At 45.1% G+C, this 25992-nt stretch overlaps 1 protein-coding gene across 1 annotated transcript in view; it reads right to left on the bottom strand.

Moving 5' to 3' along the window:
* The window catches only part of MPP4 (MAGUK p55 scaffold protein 4), a 212495-nt gene that overhangs the window by 23396 nt on the left and 163107 nt on the right, over positions 1-25992 (bottom strand). The window contains exons 14-16 of the mRNA XM_088460721.1: positions 9894-9932; positions 8837-9007; positions 4471-4551 (exon numbers count right to left, since the gene is read on the bottom strand). Of these exons, the coding sequence (XP_088316847.1) occupies positions 4471-4551; positions 8837-9007; positions 9894-9932 (291 nt within the window). The remainder of the gene's footprint in view (positions 1-4470; positions 4552-8836; positions 9008-9893; positions 9933-25992) is intronic.

Raw genomic sequence — 25992 nt, 5'->3', positions numbered from 1 at the left:
TTGCCTTTTTGTATCAATACAATTAGGTTTATAGTATTATGATATGCGCGGACCTGAAGTGACGCTTCTGCATTCCACCAGCCTGGAAGTTGATGTGCATTGTGTGCACGATAATATCTGTACACTGGTGCTTTTGTAAAGCATCCCAGGTGATGCTCAGACCCTCACTATGCGGCGTGTGGGTACCCTTGCAGGTAAGGTGGCATGGGTGCTCTAAGTGCCTGGCGGTATTTTGCTAGTCAGGACCGGAAGTAAGCGACTTCGCTTCCTGGTGTGTGTGTTCCAGCAGGAACACAGGTGCTGTACATGCCGGGCGCCATTATGTAATTGGATTTTGGGGCATATAAGGAGTTGGAGCTGCAAGGTAAGTAGGCTGCTGTTTCTTTTGGGTGAAGTTTGCATTATTTGCACTGGATGTGCAGTTGTATATCTTCACAAAGGTCCCTGCTGGAGACCGAAATGTCGACTTTCTGATCACTGCTATCATGTAAAAATATTAAAGAATTGATTTTTATCATTTGGAAACCCTGGTGAGTGCCCCTCATTATACTTCTCTATATGCTGGACTTCTAGGAGCCCCAGTTGCTGCTAAGGACTTTTTTTTGGATGCGAGTGCGACCCAACAATATATATATATTTATATTTTAACCGATGTTTTCTCATACACCTAACATCTTTTTGCCATATGGTGAGCATAGGAGAAACTATGGGGTGGTTCGGGGGTGCACCATTAGCCTCAGCTGCCCATTTGCCTACTCCCCGGCCATTTTGTGCTGCTGTAAACCCATGGCTGCCAGAGATCTTTCTGAGTAGCAGGGGATAACAGAAAATGGCTGCCCCATAGAAGCCTACTTGAAGATGGCTGTGATGAACCAATGGGGAGCAAGGGTTTCTTTTCTCAGAAACCCAAGGGGCTGGAGAGAGGAAAAAGGGGACGGGGCTTACCAGAGGAAAGACGATGAATAGGTGAGTAAAGGGTTACACTGTGGCTGGCATAATGTGAATAAGGGGCATTACTGTGTCATAATGTGAATGAGGCGATACTGTGTGGCTTAATCTGAAGAAAGGGAACTAATGTGTGGCCTAATGTGAATAAGGGGCATTACTGTGTTATATTGTGAATGAGGCAATACTGTATAACAAAGTGAATAAAGAGATCTCATGTGTGGCATAAAGGGAACAAATATGTGGCATAATGTGAATAAATGGTACTACTGTGGTACTATCATGGGGCATAATGTAAATAAGGGTAGTACTGTGTGGCATAATGTGAATAAATGGTACTACTGTGTGGCATAATGTAAATAAGGGGTACTACTGTGTGGTATAATGTGAATAAAGGGTACTACTGTGTGGCATAATATGCAATAAGGGTACTACTGTGTGGCATAATATGCAATAAGAGTCCTACTGTGTGGCATAATATGCAATAAGAGTCCTACTGTGTGGCATAATGTGCAATAAGGGTACTACTGTGTGGCATAATGTGCAATAAGGGTACTACTGTGTGGCATAATGTGCAATAAGGGTTCTACTGTGGCATAATGTGCAATAAGGGTACTACTGTGTGGCATAATGTGCAATAAGGGTACTACTGTGTGGCATAATGTGCAATAAGGGTTCTACTGTGGCATAATGTGCAATAAGGGTACTACTGTGTGGCATAATGTGCAATAAGGGTACTACTGTGTGGCATAATGTGCAATAAGGGAACTACTGTGTGGCATAATGTGCAAAAAGGGTTCTACTGTGGCATAATATGCAATAAGGGTATTACTGTGTGGTATAATATGCAATAAGTCCTACTGTGTGGCATAATGTGCAATAAGGGTACTACTGTGTGGCATAATGTGCTATAAGGGAACTACTGTGTGGCATAATGTGCAATAAGGGTTCTACTGTGGCATAATGTGCAATAAGGGTACTACTGTGTGGCATAATGTGCAATAAGGGTACTACTGTGTGGCATAATGTGCAATAAGGGAACTACTGTGTGGCATAATGTGCAATAAGGGTTCTACTGTGGCATAATATGCAATAAGGGTATTACTGTGTGGTATAATATGCAATAAGAGTACTACTTTGGGGCATAATGTAAATAAGGGGAACTACTGTGTGATGTTGTGAGATGCATGGCGAAACGCACATGTTCTGCCATGGGTAGCATAGCATACTATTATCTACATATTGCATCTTAGTTACATACAAAGCCACTCATGGGGACGTTAGGTTACTACTTTTGTCACAAAGGAATTTGTATAAAATGTGATAAAGATGCAGATTAAACACGAAAAACGTGGCAGAGAAATGGCCTCATCCACATGTATCGCAAAGTAAGAGGTGAGTGAGGACATGTATGAGTGTATATAGTATTCCCGTATATGTACACATGCACACGCATACTCCCAATATACTGTATGTGTCTCCATACTATATAGATTTGTGTATTTAGACGCTAATAACGTGACATTAATTAGCTACAGATGTGTTTTTTTCTTACTATTGCTTCAGTCACGCCAAATAGCCCCTCACCTCGACACGCCAAGTCCTGCGCTGAGCATCTTCTTCACATAATTAAAACACATGGAAGTGACAAAACTACATTACTAGCGTAGACTGACCAATCTGATGTGCGACATTTGTACTTCTGTGCGGGAATGAGTCTGAGCGGTCTATTTACTAAGCAGTGTTAGGGAGACAAAATGAATGGTGATAAGGTACCAACTAATCAGCTCCTAACTGCCATGTCACAGGATGTGTTTGAAAAGTTACAGTTAAGAGCTGATTGGCTGGTACCTTATCACTTTATCTACTAACACTGCTTAGTAAACGGTCCCCTGATTCTGTGTAAAAATGGCTCCAATGCGAGCAGCCGCTGCTTTTCCTCACGCAGTTGTGCTTCATCTGCCACTTTGTACATTTGTGGTATAAGTCACAGCCTAGCGTCTCTGGTACAGTGTGATGAGGTTTCCGCTATACCTGCGATCTAACTAAGACACGAAATGGAATAGATATGGTATGCTACCCCTGTCAGTCTCTCACAGCGTATGGTGTAAGGACACCCGGTAAGTGAGGACATATCTGTACATGTGTGGTATAAGTCACAGCCTAGCGTCTCTGGTACAGTGTGACGAGGTTTCCGCTATACCTGCGATCTAACTAAGACACGAAATGGAATAGATATGGTACGCTACCCCTGTCAGTCTCTCACAGCGTATGGTGTAAGGACACCCGGTAAGTGAGGACATATCTGTATATGTGTGGTATAAGTCACAGCCTAGTGTCTCTGGTACAGTGTGACGAGGTTTCCGCTGTACCTGCGATCTAACTAATACCCCTTTTACACCGGAGCTAAAACCCGGGTTTTTGAAGGGTTAACCCGGGCAGCTCCCTGGTGTAAAAGGGGAGAGGGTTGGATCGCCGGGTCGAGTGACCCGGCAATCCAACCCAGGTAACTAGCAGGGTTTAACATGGGCGTAGCCCGTGAAACCCTGCTATGAGAACAGCGCACTCCGGGTCACGATGACCTGGAGTGCGCTGTTAGCGGCCGATTGGTCCGGCTTCAGTGGCGCTTGGAGATGACGTCATCTCCAAGCGTCCACTTTCACTCCGCAAAAGCCGGGTCTATGCAGACCCGACTGCGGTGTGAGCGGCGATGACTCGGGAATATCCCGTGTCAGCGCCGGCAAAATTCCGGGTCTGATCCGGATAGGAACTTTGTTCCAACTCCGGATCAGACCCGGAATTTAGGTGTAAAAGGGGTATTAGACATGAAATGGAATAGATATGGTACGCTACCCCTGTCAGTCTCTCACAGTGTATGGTGTAAGGACACCCGGTAAGTGAGGACATATCTGTACATGTGTGGTATAAGTCACAGCCTAGCGTCTCTGGTACAGTGTGACGAGGTTTCCGCTATACCTGCGATCTAACTAAGACACGAAATGGAATAGATATGGTACGCTACCCCTGTCAGTCTCTCACAGCGTATGGTGTAAGGACACCCGGTAAGTGAGGACATATCTGTATATGTGTGGTATAAGTCACAGCCTAGCGTCTCCGGTACAGTGTGACGAGGTTTCCAATATACCTGCGATCTAACTAAGACACGTAATGGAATAGATATGGTACGCTAGTCCTGTCAGTGTCTCACAGCGTATGGTGTAAGGACACCCGGTAAGTGAGGACATATCTGTACATGTGTGGTATAAGTCACAGCCTAGCGTCTCTGGTACAGTGTGACGAGGTTTCCGCTGTACCTGCGATCTGACTAAGACACGTAATGGAATAGATACGGTATGCTAGTCCTGTCAGTCTCTCACAGCATATGGTGTAAGGACACCCGGTAAGTGAGGACACATCTATACATAAATAACATTACACTGAGCAGTGTCCCCTGATACCTGCATCATGTGTGTAGTATTTCCCCCCATATAGACCATATCGGGGCAGAGTAATAGCATCACTTACGTGGAACTGGACTTTGGAATATACCGGTATTTACACTAATAATCTGCTTTCTGAGTTCATTAACTCCGACTCCCGATGGTCCTACAAAGAGAAATAAAACAATTATTTAATATTTGCCGTGTTTCCTTTTTGCATTATATCACAGCCATAGGCGCTGGAACGGGGGGGGGGGTGAAACTGCCCCCCCCCACATTTGAGAGATGTGCCATGGGGACCACAGTGAATCTCTCTGATACCTGCAGTGATCCCTCCATTCCCGCCGGCAGCCGCATCTCTCATAGATTTCTATAGGGGATGTGATGCTGCCAAATTTACCAACTTCCAAAATGAGATGCCCTCTGGAGATTGGCTACCGCAGCTAAAGTCACCAAGATGGCGTCAGCCGCTGTAGCCTATATGCTACTCATGGCAAAATTAGCCGGGAAAGGGTTCTCCCGGCAATGGTGGCCGCACATGTGCAGTCAGAAGTACAGCGCAAACACAGAAGCTCCGGCAGCACTCCGGGCACATGGCAGGGATGGAGCCCCAGTCCCTGCCTGTGCCCGATGATACATTCTACCGGTATGATCGCATCTTGCAGTGCGCTCATGGGCGGTAATGTCAGGCCCAGATCGTATTCCACATGCAACAATTAATAAATTGGCCCCCATGATCTAGTATACCCCAGGGGCAAGCACAGAATTCTGAGTGGGGGGTGAGAGAGGGAAGGGGGGAGGGGATAGAAAGGGAGAGACAGAGAGGAGGAGGGAGAAAGGGAGAGAGACAGACAGAGAGGAGGAGGGAGAGCAAGATGAGGAAGAGGGGAAGGGAGAGAGACAGAGGGGAAGGGAGAGAGTGAGACAGACAAAGGGGAAGGGAGAGAGGGAATCGGTATGAAATACCGCTGGCCGCATGGCCGGTGGTTCGATTCTCGGCAGCGACAGCCCGATAGCGCTGGAAATCCCGATCGTCCTCAGGTAAGTATATACTAACCCTCCTTAGGGGTGCCTAACCCTAACCTCCCCCCTGTAAGTGGCTAACCCTAACCCCCCCTTCCCTGCTGCCTAAACCTAAGTCCCCCGGGGGTGCCTAACCTTAACCCTCCCCCCCTAGCCTAACCCTCCCAGGGGGGTGCCTAACCCTAAGTCCCCCCCGGGTGCCCTAAACCTAACCCTCCCCCCGTGGCTATCTGCTCGCGGCGCCCGACATCCCTTCGACAGGATGCCGGGCGCCTGTCTCCCGGCGTTGGGAAAATGACAGGCATCTAGATAAATTACCCACGCCGGGATAAAGCAGTCGGGATCACGTCAGCCGGTTTCCCGATTGCATCCCGGGAGAGAGGCCACGACTGATTGAACCCCTCAGAGACAGAGAAGACGTGAGGGGGAGAGAGAGGACAGATTACACACACACTGTACCTGCTGCAGGATCAGACAGGCAGCGCTTCTGAATCGTGGGTCACGTCATTAGGCTCCGCCCCTACGCTTTCACCCACAATTTGCGGCAACGTCAGCCGTGATCAGGGACAGAGTCAGTGTTCTCTGCTGTCACTGCTGTCTGCTGCCGGGTGGAGTCGGCCAGAGACTGTCCAGACTACAGAGTGGCCTGGAATGCTTGTGGCAGTGTGGGGGTCCCTAGACAATCACCACCACCTATAATCCGGCCCTGAGAGCCCCCCTCAATGAACAGAAGCAGTGAGGTATTCACCATGTTGGATACACATATACACCTGTATATAACATGTCTGACGTTAGAGGATAAAGTATAAGGGAACTGAGTTGCATACAGAATCTGAATAGTAGTCTTCTTGACCATATTTGCCAACTCAAAATTCATACTATTTACACCTCCTATAGTATTAGGACTAAACAAAACCAACTTAAATTTTTTTCTTTATAAGCCTGTCTCCTCCTCTGGGTGTAACCACACAGTGTGTGTAGTGATGTGTGATAGTAATTCCCATGTGTGACATATATACAGTGTGTGTAGTGATGTGTGATAGTAATTCCCATGTGTGACATATATACAGTGTGTACTGCACCTATTGTGCTACACTTACTGCATTATTAGGTGTATGGTCACTATAAGGTGCAGCCTGAGCCTGTCTCCTCCTCTGGGTGTAACCAGCCCAGCACAGTGTGTGTAGTGATGTGTGATAGTAATTCCCATGTGTGACATATATACAGTGTGTACTGCACCTATTGTGTTACACTTACTGCATTATTAGGTGTATGGTCACTATAAGGTGCAGCCTGTGCCTGTCTCCTCCTCTGTGTGTAACCAGCCCAGCACAGTGTGTGTAGTGATGTGTGATAGTAATTCCCATGTGTGACATATATACAGTGTGTACTGCACCTATTGTGCTACACTTACTGCATTATTAGGTGTTGGTGTATGGTCACTATAAGGTGCAGCCTGAGCCTGTCTCCTCCTCTGGGTGTAACCAGCCCAGAACAGTGTGTGTAGTCATGTGTGATTGTATCCATCTCACACATGGGAATTACTATGTGTACTGCACCTATTGTGCTAAACATATTATTACTTGTATGAGTTGCTGGATTGGAGGGATTGGGAGTCCCTATGTCTGTATTTGGATGGAGTCTGACGTAGTCACTAAATGTGCGTGTTCATGTCTGTAGATGGGGCAGCCAGATCAAGCAAAGTTTGCGGCATTTGATATATATATTTGTTTTTCATCCGTGAATTTTTTTTCTTGTTTTATACCTACTGTACAAAGTTTTTGCAGTGGTTTATATGTATACAGTACAGGGAATAGCAGGGAGCATACACTAGGCTACATCCTATTATGTGTACAGTACAGCGAATAGCAGGGAGCATACAGACTGGGCTACATCCTATTATGTGTACAATACAGGGAATAGCAGGGGGCATACACTGGGCTACATCCTATTATGTGTACAGTACAGGGAATAGCAGGGAGCATATGCTGGGATACATCCTATTAGGTGTATATGTGTACAGTGTAGGGAGCATACGCTGGGATACATCCTATTATGTGTACAGTACAGGGAATAGCAGGGAGCATACACTGGGCTACATCCTATTATGTGTATGTGTACAGTACAGGGAATAGCAGGGAGCATATATTGGGATACATCCTATTAGGTGTATATGTGTACAGTGCAGGGAGCATACACTGGGCTCCATCCTATTAGGTTTATATGTGTACTGCACAGGGAATAGCAGGGAGCATACACTGGGCTACATCCTATTATGTGTATGTGTACAGTACAGGGAATAGCAGGGAGCATATATTGGGATACATCCTATTAGGTGTATATGTGTACAGTGCAGGGAGCATACACTGGGCTCCATCCTATTAGGTTTATATGTGTACTGCACAGGGAATAGCAGGGAGCATACACTGGGCTACATCCTATTATGTGTATGTGTACAGTACAGGGAATAGCAGGGAGCATATATTGGGATACATCCTATTAGGTGTATATGTGTACAGTGCAGGGAGCATACACTGGGCTCCATCCTATTAGGTTTATATGTGTACTGCACAGGGAATAGCAGGGAGCATACACTGGGCTCCATCCTATTATGTGTATGTGTACAGTACAGGGAATAGCAGGGAGCATACGCTGGGCTACATCCTATTAGGTGTATCTGTGTACAGTACAGGGTATAGCAGAGAGCATACACTGGGCTCCATCCTATTATGTGTATGTGTGTATAGTACAGGGAATAGCAGGGAGCATATGCTGAGCTCCATCCTATTAGGTGTATATGTGTACAGTACAGGGAATAGCAGGGAGCATACACTGGGCTACATCCTATTAGGTGCAATTAGGGTCATGTGAGCCATTTTCACGGGGAACTCGCATTGCATGATGGTCTCTGTAGTCCTAGAATGAGGTTCAGTGCACTGTAGTGATAAGCTCCTAATTTTACACTAAACTACAACTCCCAGCAGCATGTGGGTAACTAGTCCTCTCCCGGCGCTGGCTGGACGTGCATGTGGCTGCATATGTTCCCGGAGCTGTGCGGTAGCGCTGTGTTAGCGTTGTGTCTATGAGTGAGGACATTGGGAGAGAACAGTGAGGCTCACTGATCACTGTAATCAGGTTGCTGGTGTGGCGGTTACTTCAGCTGTCAATGAGGGGGCGACATTCAGCGATTTAGGGGCACCAAAATGAAATTATGTCTTGCCCCCAACCTAAAATTGTTGTGGCACCCATGATTAAATCAATACTAAATAATGATACACTTATCATTCTGAGGCACGTGCAGGACTTTCACCATAAATAATCATCCGTTCACCACACGTATACAGGAACATATAGTAATGTAGGTCTGCACAACAGTCCTGCCCTGAGATGTCTCTGATGCACCAGTTCTATTCCTATGAGAACCTCACCTAGAAGTACAATGAGTCTATGGCGGTCACTCGGCCTCCTCTGATAACGCACCACTTCCTCGTACGCGGCAGATACTGTATGATAACAGTTGCTGGGGCATCGAGAGTAACAGGAAACGTGAGTGCTGTGCGATTTTCTGCGACAAAGACGCATGCTTCTCCGGAACCCCGCTGCCACACAGACACGTCCCATGTTAGTAATGATTATATCCCACTCCCAATGATTTATACATATTGCTGACTGAATAATTGTCTGCAAGAAGGGAAAATACAGGACACACACTACCAATGGCTACAATCTGTAATACAAAGTCAACAATTATTAAGAAAGGGGAAAAAGCTTGAAATAGAAAAAAAGAAACTTTTATGTTATCCAAAAAAATATGAAATTGAATTTGTATATAGGTTAATAGTAATGAACAGTGCAGTATATAACCCACAATACGAGATCGTGATTTCTTGGAGTATAGCAATATCTCCTGCGCCACGGATGGGCAGAGGATTGTGGGGCAGCGTGGTCACATAAATACGCCTGACTCAGAACGCCAGCGCGTGGGACCCAATCACAGGAAGAGACTCAGTATCAGGCAGCAGCAGCTTCTCAGGAAGGGACAGTTTCATGGTTTATAGGGTGTAGTATCTCTTTAGTTACTGCTAATCCTCCATGTTATTTTATATGATGACGTTTTATATGGACTGGTACATAGTACACTGCGCCCCTTCTGCAAATGGATGATTTGGGGTAAGGAGAGCGTCTGGCCAGCAGCATGTTCCTAAGAATGAAAGTCTTGTTCTTTAATACTGTCAGCAATCGTCATAAAGCAAATCCTGGTACACCCATTTGTTCTGGGCAAACTATTTAATCATTACTGGATCAGATTGATGAATAACTGTCCAAGAGGAATGACCACGTCTATATTATCCATCTACACTCAGAACTAATGGAAAATACATTTATCTGCAATTGGATGACAAAAAGCGGTTTAAAAAATGTGTATAATGTTATCACTATAATCTATCTACATTCCTTTGCTACAATAACAATGTTTCCACAAACCTATAACATGTCCCTGTCCGTCACTGCAGGATTCCTCCTCTACATCACATGGAAACAAAGGGGCGAGAAGATTGGATCGTAAAATTCTGCATTGGGACAGTCTCTGCCACTACAAAGTGCACTTCATTAACATGTCATCAAATATTTCTACACAACGCAGACGAGTACTACATCGATTTGCAGAGTATCTTGCATTAGAGTGCTGTGTGCCCATTAGATGTGCCCCTTATGCCAGCTAGCACCAGGAAATGGGGGGCAGTACAGGCACCTTCTCACAATTATGAACAGATACAGACTCTCTTGTAAGTGTATTGTTATCACATATGACTGAGATGTGGTATAATACTGAGCTCGTCACAGATTAGGGGACCACTCATGTGCCCACCAGCCGTCACTGCGGTAGGACATAAATGGGTGATGCTTTTGTGTACGTTGGTTTCCATACAATGAATCACTTCTGTATTATCAGAGAGGTCTTATCAGATTTATTGGCCCCTAAAAGCGAATGAGATTAATGCAAATAAAATAAATGGTTAAAGATATCAGCATAAGTACATGCGACGTACCCCCGGTGTGAACCAGGTACATACATTATGTTGCCGACCGGCACGGATCTTAAGGTAATTGCCACTTTGAATATACAGTAGTCGCATTTGTGGCTTTTATAAACTCACATTGTGCCTGTACTTTGGGGTGCAACTGTGGTCAACTCAGACCTAATATATTTATATTTATCATTATTATTATTATTATTATTATTATTATATAAAGACGTGGTTATCCCACCTCTGGGAACATCACAGTTCAGGGTATACAACGTATTTGTAGTGCAGTAACCTAAACACGCACTGTGGGGCAGGGGATATTTATCAAATGGTGGTTTATTAGTAGCATTGCCCCCACATGGTACCCGTCAGTAGTGGTTTATTAGTAGCATTGCCCCCACGTGGTACCCCTCAGTAGTGGTTTATTAGTAGCATTGCCCCCACGTGGTACCCCTCAGTAGTGGTTTATTAGTAGCATTGCCCCCACGTGGTACCCCTCAGTAGTGGTTTATTAGTAGCATTGCCCCCACGTGGTACCCCTCATTAGTGGTTTAATAGTAGCATTGCCTCCACGTGGTACCCCTCAGTAGTGGTTTATTAGTAGCATTGCCCCCATGTGGTACCCCTCAGTAGTGGTTTATTAGCATTGCCCACACGTGGTACCCCTCAGTAGTGGTTCATTAGTATCATTGCCCCCACGTGGTACCCCTCAGTAGTGGTTTATTAGTAGCATTGCCCCCATGTGGTACCCCTCAGTAGTGGTTTATTAGCATTGCCCACACGTGGTACCCCTCAGTAGTGGTTCATTAGTAGCATTGCCCCCACGTGGTACCCCTCAGTAGTGGTTTAGGGTTAGAAAAAAGGAAATGTGGCCTCCAATAATGAAACAAAACTAAAATGGCCCCATACGATGTAAAAGTAATGTGTGACCTCTTGCTTATAAAAATTAATTTATGTGGCCATTTTCTTATAATAAATATTTCCTGCGCCTGGTTTCAAAGATAGAAATTATTTCATACTTTAAGGGAGCACAGAAAGCATTTTATCTTTGAAAAGGGGGACATACTGTAATATAAATATATATATATAGTGGCTAATTAATCAGTGGACGCATGGAGATGCTCCATCTTTTGGGTGTGTTGCAGGCGTGTTGTGGAAGCGTTCCGGGCGTGTTATGGGAATGTTATGGGAGTGTTGCAGGCGTGTTATGGAAGCGTTGCGGGCGTGTTATGGGAATGTTATGGGAGTGTTGCAGGCATGTTATGGAAGCGTTGCAGGCGTATTATGGGAGTGTTGCAGGCGTGTTATGGGAGTGTTGCAGGCGTGTTATGGGAGTGTTGCAGGCGTGTTATGAGTGTGTTGCAGGCGTGTTATGGAAGCGTTGCGGGAGTGTTATGGGAGTGTTTCAGGCGTGTTATGAGTGTGTTGCAGGCGTGTTATGGAAGCGTTGCGGGAGTGTTATGGGAGTGTTGCAGGCGTGTTATGGGAGTGTTGCAGCATACATGCCTACCCTCCCGGTTTTCGCGGGAGGCTCCCGATTTTTCGGGTAACCCCCCGCACCCCCAGAAGGGTAGGCATTTCTCCCGCATTCTGCCCACTTCCTAGTGAAGTGGGCAGAATTAGGAGAATACCCGCGGCAATCGCGGGTCTTCGTGAAGGGGGCGGGGCTTAAGCTGTGATTCTGCATGAATCACAGCATTTGGCCCCGCCCCCTATGTAAATTGTGCCCAATCGCGGCAATTTTACCGCGAGGGGCGGGGCTTAATGACGCAAATCATCAAGCCCCGCCCCCGTCGGCCCCCTGCTGCATCTCTTACCCGGGCTTCTCCCGGGAAGAGAATGTTAAAGGTAGGCAACCCTGTGTTGCAGGCGTATTATGGGAGTGTTGCAGGCGTGTTATGGGAGTGTTGCAGGCGTGTTATGGGAGTGTTGCAGGTGTGTTATGGGAGTGTTGCAGGTGTGTTATGGGAGTGTTGCAGGCGTGTTATGGAAGCGTTGCGGGAGTGTTATGGGAGTGTTGCAGGCGTGTTATGGGAGTGTTGCAGGCGTGTTATGGGAGTGTTGCAGGCGTGTTATGGGAGTGTTACGGGAATGTTGCTGATAGTGGTTTTGGTTATATTCAGACAGATAATCTGCAAGTTTCAATGGTCTAAAGACGCACTAAGCCTGATTTCAGCATCTGAAGCAAGTTATACAAAACATTTACACATACAACATGTACAGTACAGCATAAGCGCTAAATGGTAAACTAAGAAATATTACAGCATGAACTACTATAAGTACAAATATGACACAAATCTATTGCACAGCACTATAATAATAATGGCATAGGGGGAATGTATCACAATATAAAGAAAACATGAAACAAATGTCACTTACAAGAAAATATTAAATCCGGGAAGGAAACAGAATTTGCTTTTTATTGCCTATAGGTGGTGATAACATCTAAGCTTTGTTACCGACACCTTTGGGCAGTGGAATTAATACATTCTCCATGATAACTGCAATGGAAAAGGTTTCACCTTACCCCCTTTCAGCTCCTCTGGCAAAATGAAAGTTCAAAGAGATAAACAAATGTAAAAGCAGAAGTGCGAGTTTATTAAGTAACATTTATGTTTTGTACCAATGTGACCCTTTGTCAAACTACCCTGCAGCCATTTAAATTGGGAGAGTCCCGGCTATCTGGGACTTGCATATGCCAGTAAAGAACATTATTATTAAACAATATTAATTATCCCCATACTAACCGCACCAGGGGTGTGGGGAATAGCCTTTGTGCTAGGCCCAACTTCCCTAAGGATTTCAGCCTCTTGATGACCGGCCTAGGGCTGGATGGCACTGTGGCAGGGGGGAACCTACACCCAGTCACCTTCTGCAACCCTGACTGGCAAAGCCTAATGTGGGTTACTGGAAAATTTGGACGACCAAACACTTTTTGTCACGATGATTGTCCACTAGCAGACTAGACTTTAGCACAAAGTCATATGGAGGAGGCTGCATAGATCTTATTGCCGCGCCGTTCACAAAACGCCTCTCATAGCCAACTCACTGTAATGCCATTTTTGTGGTGAGTTCTACACTGCCCTTTGCTAAATCTGGTGGTTTGTATCCTTCTAATGGGGAAACTTTGTGATGGTGATTTATGTCCTAAAGTCTAAGTTTCTGTATTTTCTGAGCTTAATAAAGTTGTATTTGCAAAATCTCTATGAAAATTGTCAAGAATAAAAAGTCACTGGTTCTAAACAGGTGATTTTGGCCTAAAACCAGTGAGAGGAAATACAAAGGCGTTTGGGTCAGACATGAAAGTAAAAGTATTTGCAGCTCTGGGGATATCTATCAACCCTTCTAAACACTGGAGACAAAGAGAGTGGAGAGGATTCAAATAGCAACTATCAGCTTCCACCTATCATTTTATAGATAGTACATGATAATTAATAGCTAGGAGCTGACTGACTGCTATGGCCAACTTCTCCACGCTTTTCAAGGTTTGATACATTGCTGCCATGTGAAATATGATTCTCCACCATCTCCCCCCATGTCACATGTTTCACCAGCAACTCCTCCATTGTCACATGTTTCACCAGCATCTCCCCCCATGTCACATGTTTCACCAGCAACTCCTCCATTGTCACATGTTTCACCAGCATCTCCCCCCATGTCACATGTTTCACCAGCAACTCCTCCATTGTCACATGTTTCACCAGCATCTCCCCCCATGTCACATGTTTCACCAGCATCTCCCCCCATGTCACATGTTTCACCAGCATCTCCCCCCATGTCACGTTTCACCAGCATCTCCCCCCATGTCACATGTTTCACCAACATCTCCCCCCATGTCACATGTTTCACCAACATCTCCCCCCATGTCACATGTTTCACCAACATCTCCCCCCATGTCACATGTTTCACCAACATCTCCCCCCATGTCACATGTTTCACCAACATCTCCCCCCATGTCACATGTTTCACCAGCATCTCCCCCCATGTCACATGTTTCACCAGCATCTCCCCCCATGTCACATGTTTCACCAACATCTCCCCCCATGTCACATGTTTCACCAACATCTCCCCCCATGTCACATGTTTCACCAGCATCTCCCCCCATGTCACATGTTTCACCAACATCTCCCCCATGTCACATGTTTCACCAGCATCTCCCCCCATGTCACATGTTTCACCAACATCTCCCCCATGTCACATGTTTCTCCAACATCTCCCCCCATGTCACATTTCACCAACATCTCCCCCCATGTCACATTTCACCAACATCTCCCCCCATGTCACATTTCACCAACATCTCCCCCATGTCACATTTCACCAACATCTCCCCCCATGTTTCACCAACATCTCCCCCCCATGTTTCACCAACATCTCCCCCCATGTCACATGTTTCACCAACATCTCCCCCCATGTCACATGTTTCACCAACATCTCCCCCCATGTCACATGTTTCACCAACATCCCCCCTCATGTCACATGTTTCACCAACATCTCCCCCCATGTCGCATGTTTCACCAACATCTCCCCCATGTCACATGTTTCACCAACATTCTCCCCTCATGTCACATTTCACCAAAATCTCCCCCATGTCACATGTTTCACCAAAATCTCCCCCATGTCACATGTTTCACCAACATCTCCCCCCATGTCACAGTTCATCAACATCTCCCCCATGTCACAGTTAACCAACATCTCCCCCCCATGTCACAGTTAACCAACATCTCCCCCCATGGCACATGTCTCTCCAAATTCTCCCCCTCTCCATGCTTATGAGGAAGGACGTGAGGTTGAAAAAGCTTTAGGCTGGTGACAAGTTGATGACCTGTGGTCGGGGAACCGCTGCTTTATATTATAGTTGCCCTAAGGAGGAAAGAGAATCCCGGGACTCGTAACCCCAACCCAATTCGATCTGGGAGGGTAACTTATTGATGAAAGAGCGAATGTATACCCCTGTCTATACCCTTGTGGTTATATGCTTTTCATTTTATATAACATGTGAGTGCGATGTCAAAATAAATGTTGTCTCTTTTATTGGCAATATTGCACTAAGGCCCTCATTCAGACCCGCTTGCAAGCGGGTCGATGGTTGGGCACTGCGCACACGCCGCATGCGCAAGCCCTGGAGCGAGAAATTCTCTCGCTCCGGGGCTCGGTACAAACGGGGCGCCTGTCGATGTTGATTGAAAGCTCGTCCCGTTTTATAGGCGGGGAGGGGGAGTGGCTGGCCAAACGGAGGCGTTCCCGAAGGAACGCCTGCAGTTTGGGGGCGGCCCTACTGACATCACGAGTGACCATCACCTGACCCCTCGCTAAAGCTGTGGGTGGTCACCCACAGCTTAGCGAGCGGCCAGGAGGCTGACTAAAAACAAAAACACCCGTCCTCATTCAGAGTGAGCACTCACTTTTTGCGAGCAGCTCTGAATGAGGGCCTAAGTTCTCTCTTCTGTTTTTGCTTTTGAGTGATTAAGCATCACAATTGGAAATTAGAGATTGAATTTTTTCCTATTATCGGAAGTACTCCTACCTCAACGGAGAAGGAACAGGTTTAAAAGAAAATGAAAAACTCCATCGGATATAAAGAAAGAACCTTCTGATGTGAGGACTGATTTGTACTGATATGTAAATGTCTGATTGCTCCACTTCAGGGATCTTTTCTTGTTTATGTTTATTGATGAAGATTTGTGAAGGATCTTCTTTTCTCTCATAGGCTGCATTACACTGGTTTGTGCAGTAATTATTAGTTATTTATTATACATATACTTCTCCATCATCTTCCCCCGTTGTCACATATGATTCTCCACTCCTTACCACATTAGCTTCTCCACCATCTTCCCCCGTTGTCACATATGATTCTCCACTATCTCCACTCCTTACCACATTAGCTTCTCCACCATCTTCCCCCGTTGTCACATATGATTCTCCACTATCTCCACTCCTTACCACATTAGCTTCTCCACCATCTTCCCCCGTTGTCACATATGATTCTCCACTATCTCCACTCCTTACCACATTAGCTTCTCCACCATCTTCCCCCGTTGTCACATATGATTCTCCACTATCTCCACTCCTTACCACATTAGCTTCTCCACCATCTTCCCCCGTTGTCACATATGATTCTCCACTATCTCCACTCCTTACCACATTAGCTTCTCCACCATCTTCCCCCGTTGTCACATATGATTCTCCACTATCTCCACTCCATACCACATTAGCTTCTCTACCATCTTCCCCCGTTGTCACATATGATTCTCCACTATCTCCACTCCTTACCACATTAGCTTCTCCACCATCTTCCCCCGTTGTCACATATGATTCTCCACTCATTACCACATTAGCTTCTCCACCATCTTCCCCCGTTGTCACATATGATTCTCCACTATCTCCACTCCTTACCACATTAGCTTCTCCACCATCTTCCCCAGTTGTCACATATGATTCTCCACTATCTCCACTCCTTACCACATTAGCTTCTCCACCATCTTCCCCCATTGTCACATATGATTCTCCACTATCTCCACTCCTTACCACATTAGCTTCTCCACCATCTCCCCCTTCTCACATATGTTTCTCCAATATCTTCCCCTCCTTGTCACATGTCTATTTACCATCTATATCCCCATAACGCATTTATTTCTCTATCATCTCCCCCCTTGTCACCAGGGGTGTCAAGAGCCGCGCAGGGCCCAGGGGAAGGGGACGTGGCCTAAGGATGGGAGCTTAAAATGATTTTTTTTGCAGCACCACATACCTGTGAGCCCCTCAGCCCGGCACAAAACCACTGGTGGGCGTGATCAAGGGGAGCGATCAGTCTACCACTGCAGCCCAGCACACAGCAGCATTTGCTGGGCTGCTGTGTAATAAGAGGGAGGAGGGGCTGCGCCACACCTCGGCCCTCACCGGGTCCCTCTATCAAGCTCTTGTAATTAGTACCCACCCCCCCACTCTCAGCACCCCTGCTTGTTACATGTGTATCTCCCCCGTTGTCACATATGTTTATCCAAATCTTGCCTGCTATGCACAAGTTTCTCCAGCATTCTGTCCTTGTCACATATATTTCTCCAGCATTCTGTCCTTGTCACATATATTTCTCCAGCATTCTGTCCTTGTCACATATATTTCTCCACCATTCTGTCCTTGTCACATATATTTCTCCACCATTCTGTCCTTGTCACATATATTTCTCCACCATTCTGTCCTTGTCACATATACTTCTCCACCATTCTGTCCTTGTCACATATACTTCTCCACCACATTCTCCCCTTGTCACATAATATTCTACACCAACCCAACTTTGTCACACAGCTTCACCACCATTCTCCCCCTTCTCACATATGTTTCTCCTCCATCTCATCCTAGTCACATATGTTTCTCCTCCATCTCATCCTCCTAGTCACATATGTTTCTCCTCCATCTCATCCTAGTCACATGTGTTTCTCCTCCATCTCATCCTAGTCACATGTGTTTCTCCTCCATCTCATCCTCCTAGTCACATGTGTTTCTCCTCCATCTCATCCTCCTAGTCACATGTGTTTCTCCTCCATCTCATCCTCCTAGTCACATGTGTTTCTCCTCCATCTCATCCTCCTAGTCACATGTGTTTCTCCTCCATCTCATCCTCCTAGTCACATGTGTTTCTCCTCCATCTCATCCTCCTAGTCACATGTGTTTCTCCTCCATCTCATCCTCCTAGTCACATGTGTTTCTCCTCCATCTCATCCTCCTAGTCACATGTGTTTCTCCTCCATCTCATCCTCCTAGTCACATGTGTTTCTCCTCCATCTCATCCTCCTAGTAACATGTGTTTCTCCTCCATCTCATCCTCCTAGTCACATGTGTTTCTCCTCCATCTCATCCTCCTAGTCACATGTGTTTCTCCTCCATCTCATCCTAGTCACATGTGTTTCTCCTCCATCTCATCCTAGTCTCATGTGTTTCTCCTCCATCTCATCCTAGTCACATATGTTTCTCCTCCATCTCATCCTAGTCACATGTGTTTCTCCTCCATCTCATCCTCCTAGTCACATGTGTTTCTCCTCCATCTCATCCTAGTCACATATGTTTCTCCTCCATCTCATCCTAGTCACATGTGTTTCTCCTCCATCTCATCCTCCTAGTCACATGTGTTTCTCCTCCATCTCATCCTCCTAGTCACATGTGTTTCTCCTCCATCTCATCCTAGTCACATGTGTTTCTCCTCCATCTCATCCTAGTCACATGTGTTTCTCCTCCATCTCATCCTCCTAGTCACATATGTTTCTCCTCCATCTCATCCTCCTAGTCACATGTGTTTCTCCTCCATCTCATCCTCCTAGTCACATGTGTTTCTCCTCCATCTCATCCTAGTCACATGTGTTTCTCCTCCATCTCATCCTAGTCACATATGTTTCTCCTCCATCTCATCCTAGTCACATATGTTTCTCCTCCATCTCATCCTAGTCACATGTGTTTCTCCTCCATCTCATCCTAGTCACATGTGTTTCTCCTCCATCTCATCCTAGTCACATATGTTTCTCCTCCATCTCATCCTAGTCACATGTATTTCTCCTCCATCTCATCCTCCTAGTCACATATGTTTCTCCTCCATCTCATCCTGGTCACATACGTTTCTCCTCCATCTCATCCTAGTCACATATGTTTCTCCTCCATCTCATCCTAGTCACATATGTTTCTCCTCCATCTCATCCTAGTCACATATGTTTCTCCTCCATCTCATTCTAGTCACATATGTTTCTCCTCCATCTCCCCCTTCTCACATATGTTTCTCCTACATCTCATCCTAGTCACATGTGTTTCTCCTCCATCTCATCCTAGTCACATATGTTTCTCCTCCATCTCATCCTAGTCACATGTGTTTCTCCTCCATCTCATCCTCCTAGTCACATATGTTTCTCCTCCATCTCATCCTGGTCACATATGTTTCTCCTCCATCTCATCCTAGTCACATATGTTTCTCCTCCATCTCATCCTAGTCACATATGTTTCTCCTCCATCTCCCCCTTCTCACATATGTTTCTCCTCCATCTCATCCTAGTCACATATGTTTCTCCTCCATCTCATCCTAGTCACATGTGTTTCTCCTCCATCTCATCCTCCTAGTCACATGTGTTTCTCCTCCATCTCATCCTAGTCACATGTGTTTCTCCTCCATCTCATCCTAGTCACATATGTTTCTCCTCCATCTCATCCTAGTCACATATGTTTCTCCTCCATCTCATCCTAGTCACATGTGTTTCTCCTCCATCTCATCCTAGTCACATGTGTTTCTCCTCCATCTCATCCTAGTCACATATGTTTCTCCTCCATCTCATCCTAGTCACATGTATTTCTCCTCCATCTCATCCTCCTAGTCACATATGTTTCTCCTCCATCTCATCCTGGTCACATACGTTTCTCCTCCATCTCATCCTAGTCACATATGTTTCTCCTCCATCTCATCCTAGTCACATATGTTTCTCCTCCATCTCATCCTAGTCACATATGTTTCTCCTCCATCTCATTCTAGTCACATATGTTTCTCCTCCATCTCCCCCTTCTCACATATGTTTCTCCTACATCTCATCCTAGTCACATGTGTTTCTCCTCCATCTCATCCTAGTCACATGTGTTTCTCCTCCATCTCATCCTAGTCACATGTGTTTCTCCTCCATCTCATCCTCCTAGTCACATATGTTTCTCCTCCATCTCATCCTGGTCACATATGTTTCTCCTCCATCTCATCCTAGTCACATATGTTTCTCCTCCATCTCATCCTAGTCACATATGTTTCTCCTCCATCTCCCCCTTCTCACATATGTTTCTCCTCCATCTCATCCTAGTCACATATGTTTCTCCTCCATCTCATCCTAGTCACATGTGTTTCTCCTCCATCTCATCCTCCTAGTCACATGTGTTTCTCCTCCATCTCATCCTCCTAGTCACATGTGTTTCTCCTCCATCTCATCCTAGTCACATATGTTTCTCCTCCATCTCATCCTAGTCACATATGTTTCTCCTCCATCTCATCCTAGTCACACATGTTTCTCCTCCATCTCATCCTAGTCACATGTGTTTCTCCTCCATCTCATCCTCCTAGTCACATGTGTTTCTCCTCCATCTCATCCTAGTCACACATGTTTCTCCTCCATCTCATCCTAGTCACATGTTTCTCCTCCATCTCATCCTAGTCACATATGTTTCTCCTCCATCTCATCCTAGTCACATATGTTTCTCCTCCATCTCATCCTAGTCACATATGTTTCTCCAACTTCCCATTTCTTATACAGAAAATATAGAGAAACTTGCGCTCCAACACAATAATGCAACAACAAATGCTGAGGTGGTCACTCATACCTCCAAATAGTCATATATAAAACGTACTTACGATTGTGCGCTTCCTTTAGGGTGTAATGACCTCTAAAAAAGAGAATTTATTTTTCTTTATTCTTTTTTCTTCAAATTCACGTCTTGTAGTATTATATAGTCATGGTTTTTTTTTTTTCACACACTATCCACTTATATAAGTTCTTCCCTAGTGTAATGTTACACAATCTCTCTCTCTCTCTCATATATATATATATATATATATATATATATATATATATATATACACACACACACACACACACACATACATACAAGGAGAGAAGATTTCACTATTTAATATGCCAAATTTATTAAAGTTACATCCATAAAAAGCCACCAAATAGCAGAGAAAGCAGCGTACCAGATTAAGGGTGGTGTTAGTATTACCCAAATTCGCATGTGTGAAGTTTGCCAGTTACCTCCCGGGTATAGGTACTGGAACGCACACTCCTTCCTGCTCCGGCATTACCTAGACAGCACTGGACGCCAGAGTTATCGGAAGTGATGTCCACTTCCTTCTATCGTGATCCTCCTGTGGGACGCAAGCCAGGGGCGAGGAAAAGTTATGCGTTCCACCTTCGTGGAACGTAGTCCACCGGTCATCCTCAATGTTATCAAAAGTTTCTACTCGCTATAATCATCCGGTAAAAATGAAACTTTACATTATATATATATACATATTTATTACCAAGCAGGCGGCACTCTGTACAGAAAGATGAAGGCTTCAACACAGGGATATCACCTGTGTTGAAGCCTTCATCTTTCTGTACAGAGTGCCGCCTGCTTGGTATTGTATTAGGGCTGACTGGTGTCAGACTCTTTTGGAAGGCACCTGGATTGTACTTTGTTATTATTGGGAGTGCCACCCGCTGGACTGTGTATATATATAAACAATCCCCTACTTACCGACCATAAACATTCCTGAATATGTGTATCAACTACCACATATATATTTCTTCCCAGGCATATAATACAGTTTGAAACATACTTAAATTCATATGCATAGTCATATAACCACATAATATAAATACATTTCCATAAAACTACTGTAGTAAAAACCACTATAAAAACCATTTCTCCAGTTAAAAAATAATAATTTATAAAACCAATTTTAACATGAATTGAATATTCAACCCTTTAGGGATTAGTGAACCCATTTCATAGATCTACTTCATCTCCGTCTGTGCTAAAACCTGGTCAACATCTTTCTTCCTCCAATTATTTTGCACCTGTTTTATTCCTATAACTTTCCTCAGTGACCTACACACTTATTGTGGCACTCTTTAAAATGTTTTGATAAGGAGTGGTTTCCAAAACCATTCTTGATATTTTGGAGATGCTCTACCCATCGTTCCTTTAGTGGCCTTGATGTGCGGCCTATGTACTATAGGCCACACTCACACTCCACTAAATAAACAGGTTTTTTTTAAATTGAGTTTATTTATAAAACTTTTTTCACATCAAAAACTCAATACAAGAAACACAGGGCCTGATTCAGAGCCGAACGCTATTTGCGGACGGTCGTTCTGAAAAAGGGTCCGGATATTTAAATGAAGTGCTCGCTCTTTGCGGTCTGTTGACGCCTCTATATCTGAACAAGCGTTTTGACCGATTGGCACGCCTGCGTTCGGATCTCCACTCCCCGTTTTCAAGCACCTTCCCCTGTTACCACCCACAAACGCCTCATTCTGTCACTCAAATTAGCAGGCATTCGCTATATTGCGAGCAGACGATTTCTGACCGCACTGACTGGTTCGCGCATGCGTAATACAAGCCATATGCATGCGCAGATGTGCGAACATCGCTCGGAGCGAACGAGCGGCCGCTTACGAGCGGCTCTGAATCAGACCCACAATCCCCCATCCCTATGAAACCCCCCCAAAAAAATAAATAAATAATAATAATAAATAAAAAAAACCACAATAAACAGCCATTTACATATAGGACCTCATTCAGAGTCGGTCGTTGCGGCCGCACGGTCGTAGGGGAAAGGGGCCGGATATGCAAATGTAGCGATCACAAGTTGCGGTCCTAAGATGAAATCGTTAGCTGAATGACCGAGGGTAAGAAGCGGTCGTAAGACTAAACCACGCCCCCTTCTCGATCACAACACACGTCATCTCCTGGGATATAAGGATTAATCGCGACCATCGGGAACCATCGGAGCTGGTCGTAGAGCTTAAGGCTGACCATACCCTATCTTAAGATCTACGATCAGGTCAGTGTACAAACCACCCATGTCACATGTGCCATGACACTACTTTGTTAATTATGCACTCCCATTAAACGCCGTTCGCATAATTAGGCACGCCAGCGTTCGGATCTCCACTCCCCCGTTTTCAAGCACCTTCCCCTGTTACCACCCCCAAACGGTTCATTCTGTCACTCAAACTAACGACCTGGCTGTGTTCAAGGAGAGAGAAATTTCTGATCGTAACCGCTAGTTTGCGCACGCGCATTGCGAACTTTACGCATGCGCAGTTCAGCGAACATCAGCTGCGTACGACTGCAACGACCGACTCTGAATGAGGTCCATAGTCTCATTAATACCAATGCACAGTGAAATCCGATATATAAGTAATACAGAACAAAATATCCGCACAGAAGAAATCTCAGCTATTCAATGTAGCAGAAAAGTCATAAACAAAAAACTCAGAATATCAAGACATTATTGTGCCGTCTCGCTGGTCGCTAACCCATCAGCATCTGAAATCCCTCCACCTCCAGTAACATAATGGGAAGATGAGATTCATGGGCCCCAAATACGGTCATATTTGAGAATACAGTTACGCTTAGTATATAAAAAACGTTCATGCCCCACCACTTCATTCATCAACCCACACCATTCAGCAAAAGTAGATGCCATCCACGTACGGGCAATACAAACCTTTGCCAGAGTCATTGCATTAATCACATACTGGACGTCAAACCATTAGCCCTGTCCTCAAGACCCAATCCAAAAATACACATTTTAGGGGACAAAATGGGGATACCACGTTCCGTGTTGGTGACACAGTTAGTGACTTGGGACCAAAACACCTGGACAGCAGAGCACTCCCAGAGGAGATGCCAAAATGAGCACTGGGGAGTAGAGAATTTAGGACACTTATCTGAAGCTCCAGATCCAATTCTATTCAATAATAGGGGGGGGGGTAAGATACACCCTGTGTAATAAAAAAAAATTGTATCTGTTAAAATCGCACTGCAGAGGTGGCAGTCACATGACTATTCAACATTAGAGACCACTCATCATCATCTAATGGACCCAAATCATCCACCCATTTAAGTCTAAGTGGTACTAGGATGTCATCAGAATTAACGGTTAGGAGGTAGGAATAAGGTCGAGAAATCAATCTCTTACCACTAGTCGTTTGCAGCACAGCCCTAACTGGATCAGGAGTAAGTTGCGGTGGGCCAGAAGAAAACTGGACGGATAAGGCATGTCGAAGCTGTAAGTAGCGGAAAAATATAGAATTCGGGACCCCAAATTCAGTCCTAACTGTCAAAAGTTTTTAAAACCCCATCACTAGGGGAGAAAACCCCCCTCCTGGACCACAAAGAGCTGCAATCTAACAGGGCCAGCTCTCCAAGAGCAGAATAATGCCATAAAGACAAATCAGGAACAATACCTTCTGCCCCCACTAAAGCACAGGCCTGTTTCCACAGTTTATGAGCCTGTGTGACCCCCCGTAGGGCACCTGTCATCAATAATTGCAAAGGGGAACATCTTCTAGAAACAGCATGTACCAATAAAGTAGGCAAATCCTGGCTCTCTTCACCCAAAACCCACCCCCGTAGATGAACCAATTGTGAGGCCAAATAATAAAGGCGGAAATTCGGCAATGCTAGGCACCCAACGCTCTAGGTCTACATAGAGTCTTAAGTTTTATTCGAGGACATTTTTCTGCCCAAACTAAAGAGGAGATATAACTATCTATCAGTCTAAATATACGAGGAGAGATATAAACGGGCCTGCTGAAAAGCACACAAAAATTTGGGGAGAACAATCATTTTTACCAATTTCACCCGACCTGTAACAGTCAAGGGAAGTTTATTCCAGACGTGCAGCTTGGATTTCAAGAAGTCAATTTGTGGCTGGACATTAAGTGGGACAAAGTCCAACATAGATGACATTACTCAAATTCCCAAATATTTAAACCTTGAGGTCCATTCCAAGGGAGTATTCACAGCACCAACAGGAGTGGAAAGACCATGAACAGGAAGAATGCAAGATTTGTCCCAATTAATGTGTAGTCCAGAAAACCCTCCAAAAGAATCTACCGCGGAGAGAAGGGTGATCAAAGACTCCGATGCATCAGACAAGAATAACAGCATGTCATCCGCATAGACAGCCACCTTGTCAACCCTTTGCTGTAACTGAATCCCCTGTATTGTGGGGTGACTTCTGATAAGACATGCCAAAGGCTCGATGGCCAGGGCAAAGAGAGTCGGGGAAAGAGGACAGCCCTGTCTAGTACCTCTAAAGAGGCGAAAAGAAGGAGAAACATTAATACAAATCTGCCCTAAAGGGGAAAAATATAGTAATTTAACAAGCTATAAATCTAGGTCCCATCCCAAAATGAAACAGGATCTCCCAAAGATAGTGCCACTCTACAGAATCAAAGGCCCTGGCGGCATCCAAGGACACCACCACTGCCCCGTCATCCACAGAGTTAGCCAGCTGCAAAATCGAATATAATCTCCTAAGATTTTGTGAGGTAGACTTCCCTGGCATAAAACCAGTCTGGCCAGGATGCACCACCTCACTAATTACCCTACTAAGCCCAAGTGCAAGCATTTTAGCCAATATTTTAATATCCGTAGAAAGGAGGGAGATCGGGCGATAAGAGCCAAAATCAAGGGGATCTTTGCCAGTTTTAGGGATCATAACAATAATGGCCTCTGACATAGAACAGGGAAGAGCACCTAGGTCACACAGTTCATTAAAAAGGTCAAGAAGCCTGGGAAAAAAGAAAAGGGCATGTTTCTTATAAATCTCAATGGGAATCCCATCCACCCCTGGGGCCTTACCTCCCGGAAATGAAGAAGCAGCAACCCCAACTTCCCCTACAGTAAATGGGGAGTCAAGAAATGCTCTGCTGTCCTGGGAAATGGATGGGAGGGATATGTGTCCCAAATATTCAAATAATTCATCTAAAGTATAGTGGGCCTGGGAACAATAAAGACTAGCAAAATACTCATAAAACACCTTC

Source organism: Taudactylus pleione, unplaced genomic scaffold (assembly GCF_031769625.1).
Source record: "Taudactylus pleione unplaced genomic scaffold, aTauple2 ptg000976l, whole genome shotgun sequence".
Taxonomy (NCBI): domain Eukaryota; kingdom Metazoa; phylum Chordata; class Amphibia; order Anura; family Myobatrachidae; genus Taudactylus; species Taudactylus pleione.
This window is presented reverse-complemented; position numbering and strand designations above follow the sequence as displayed.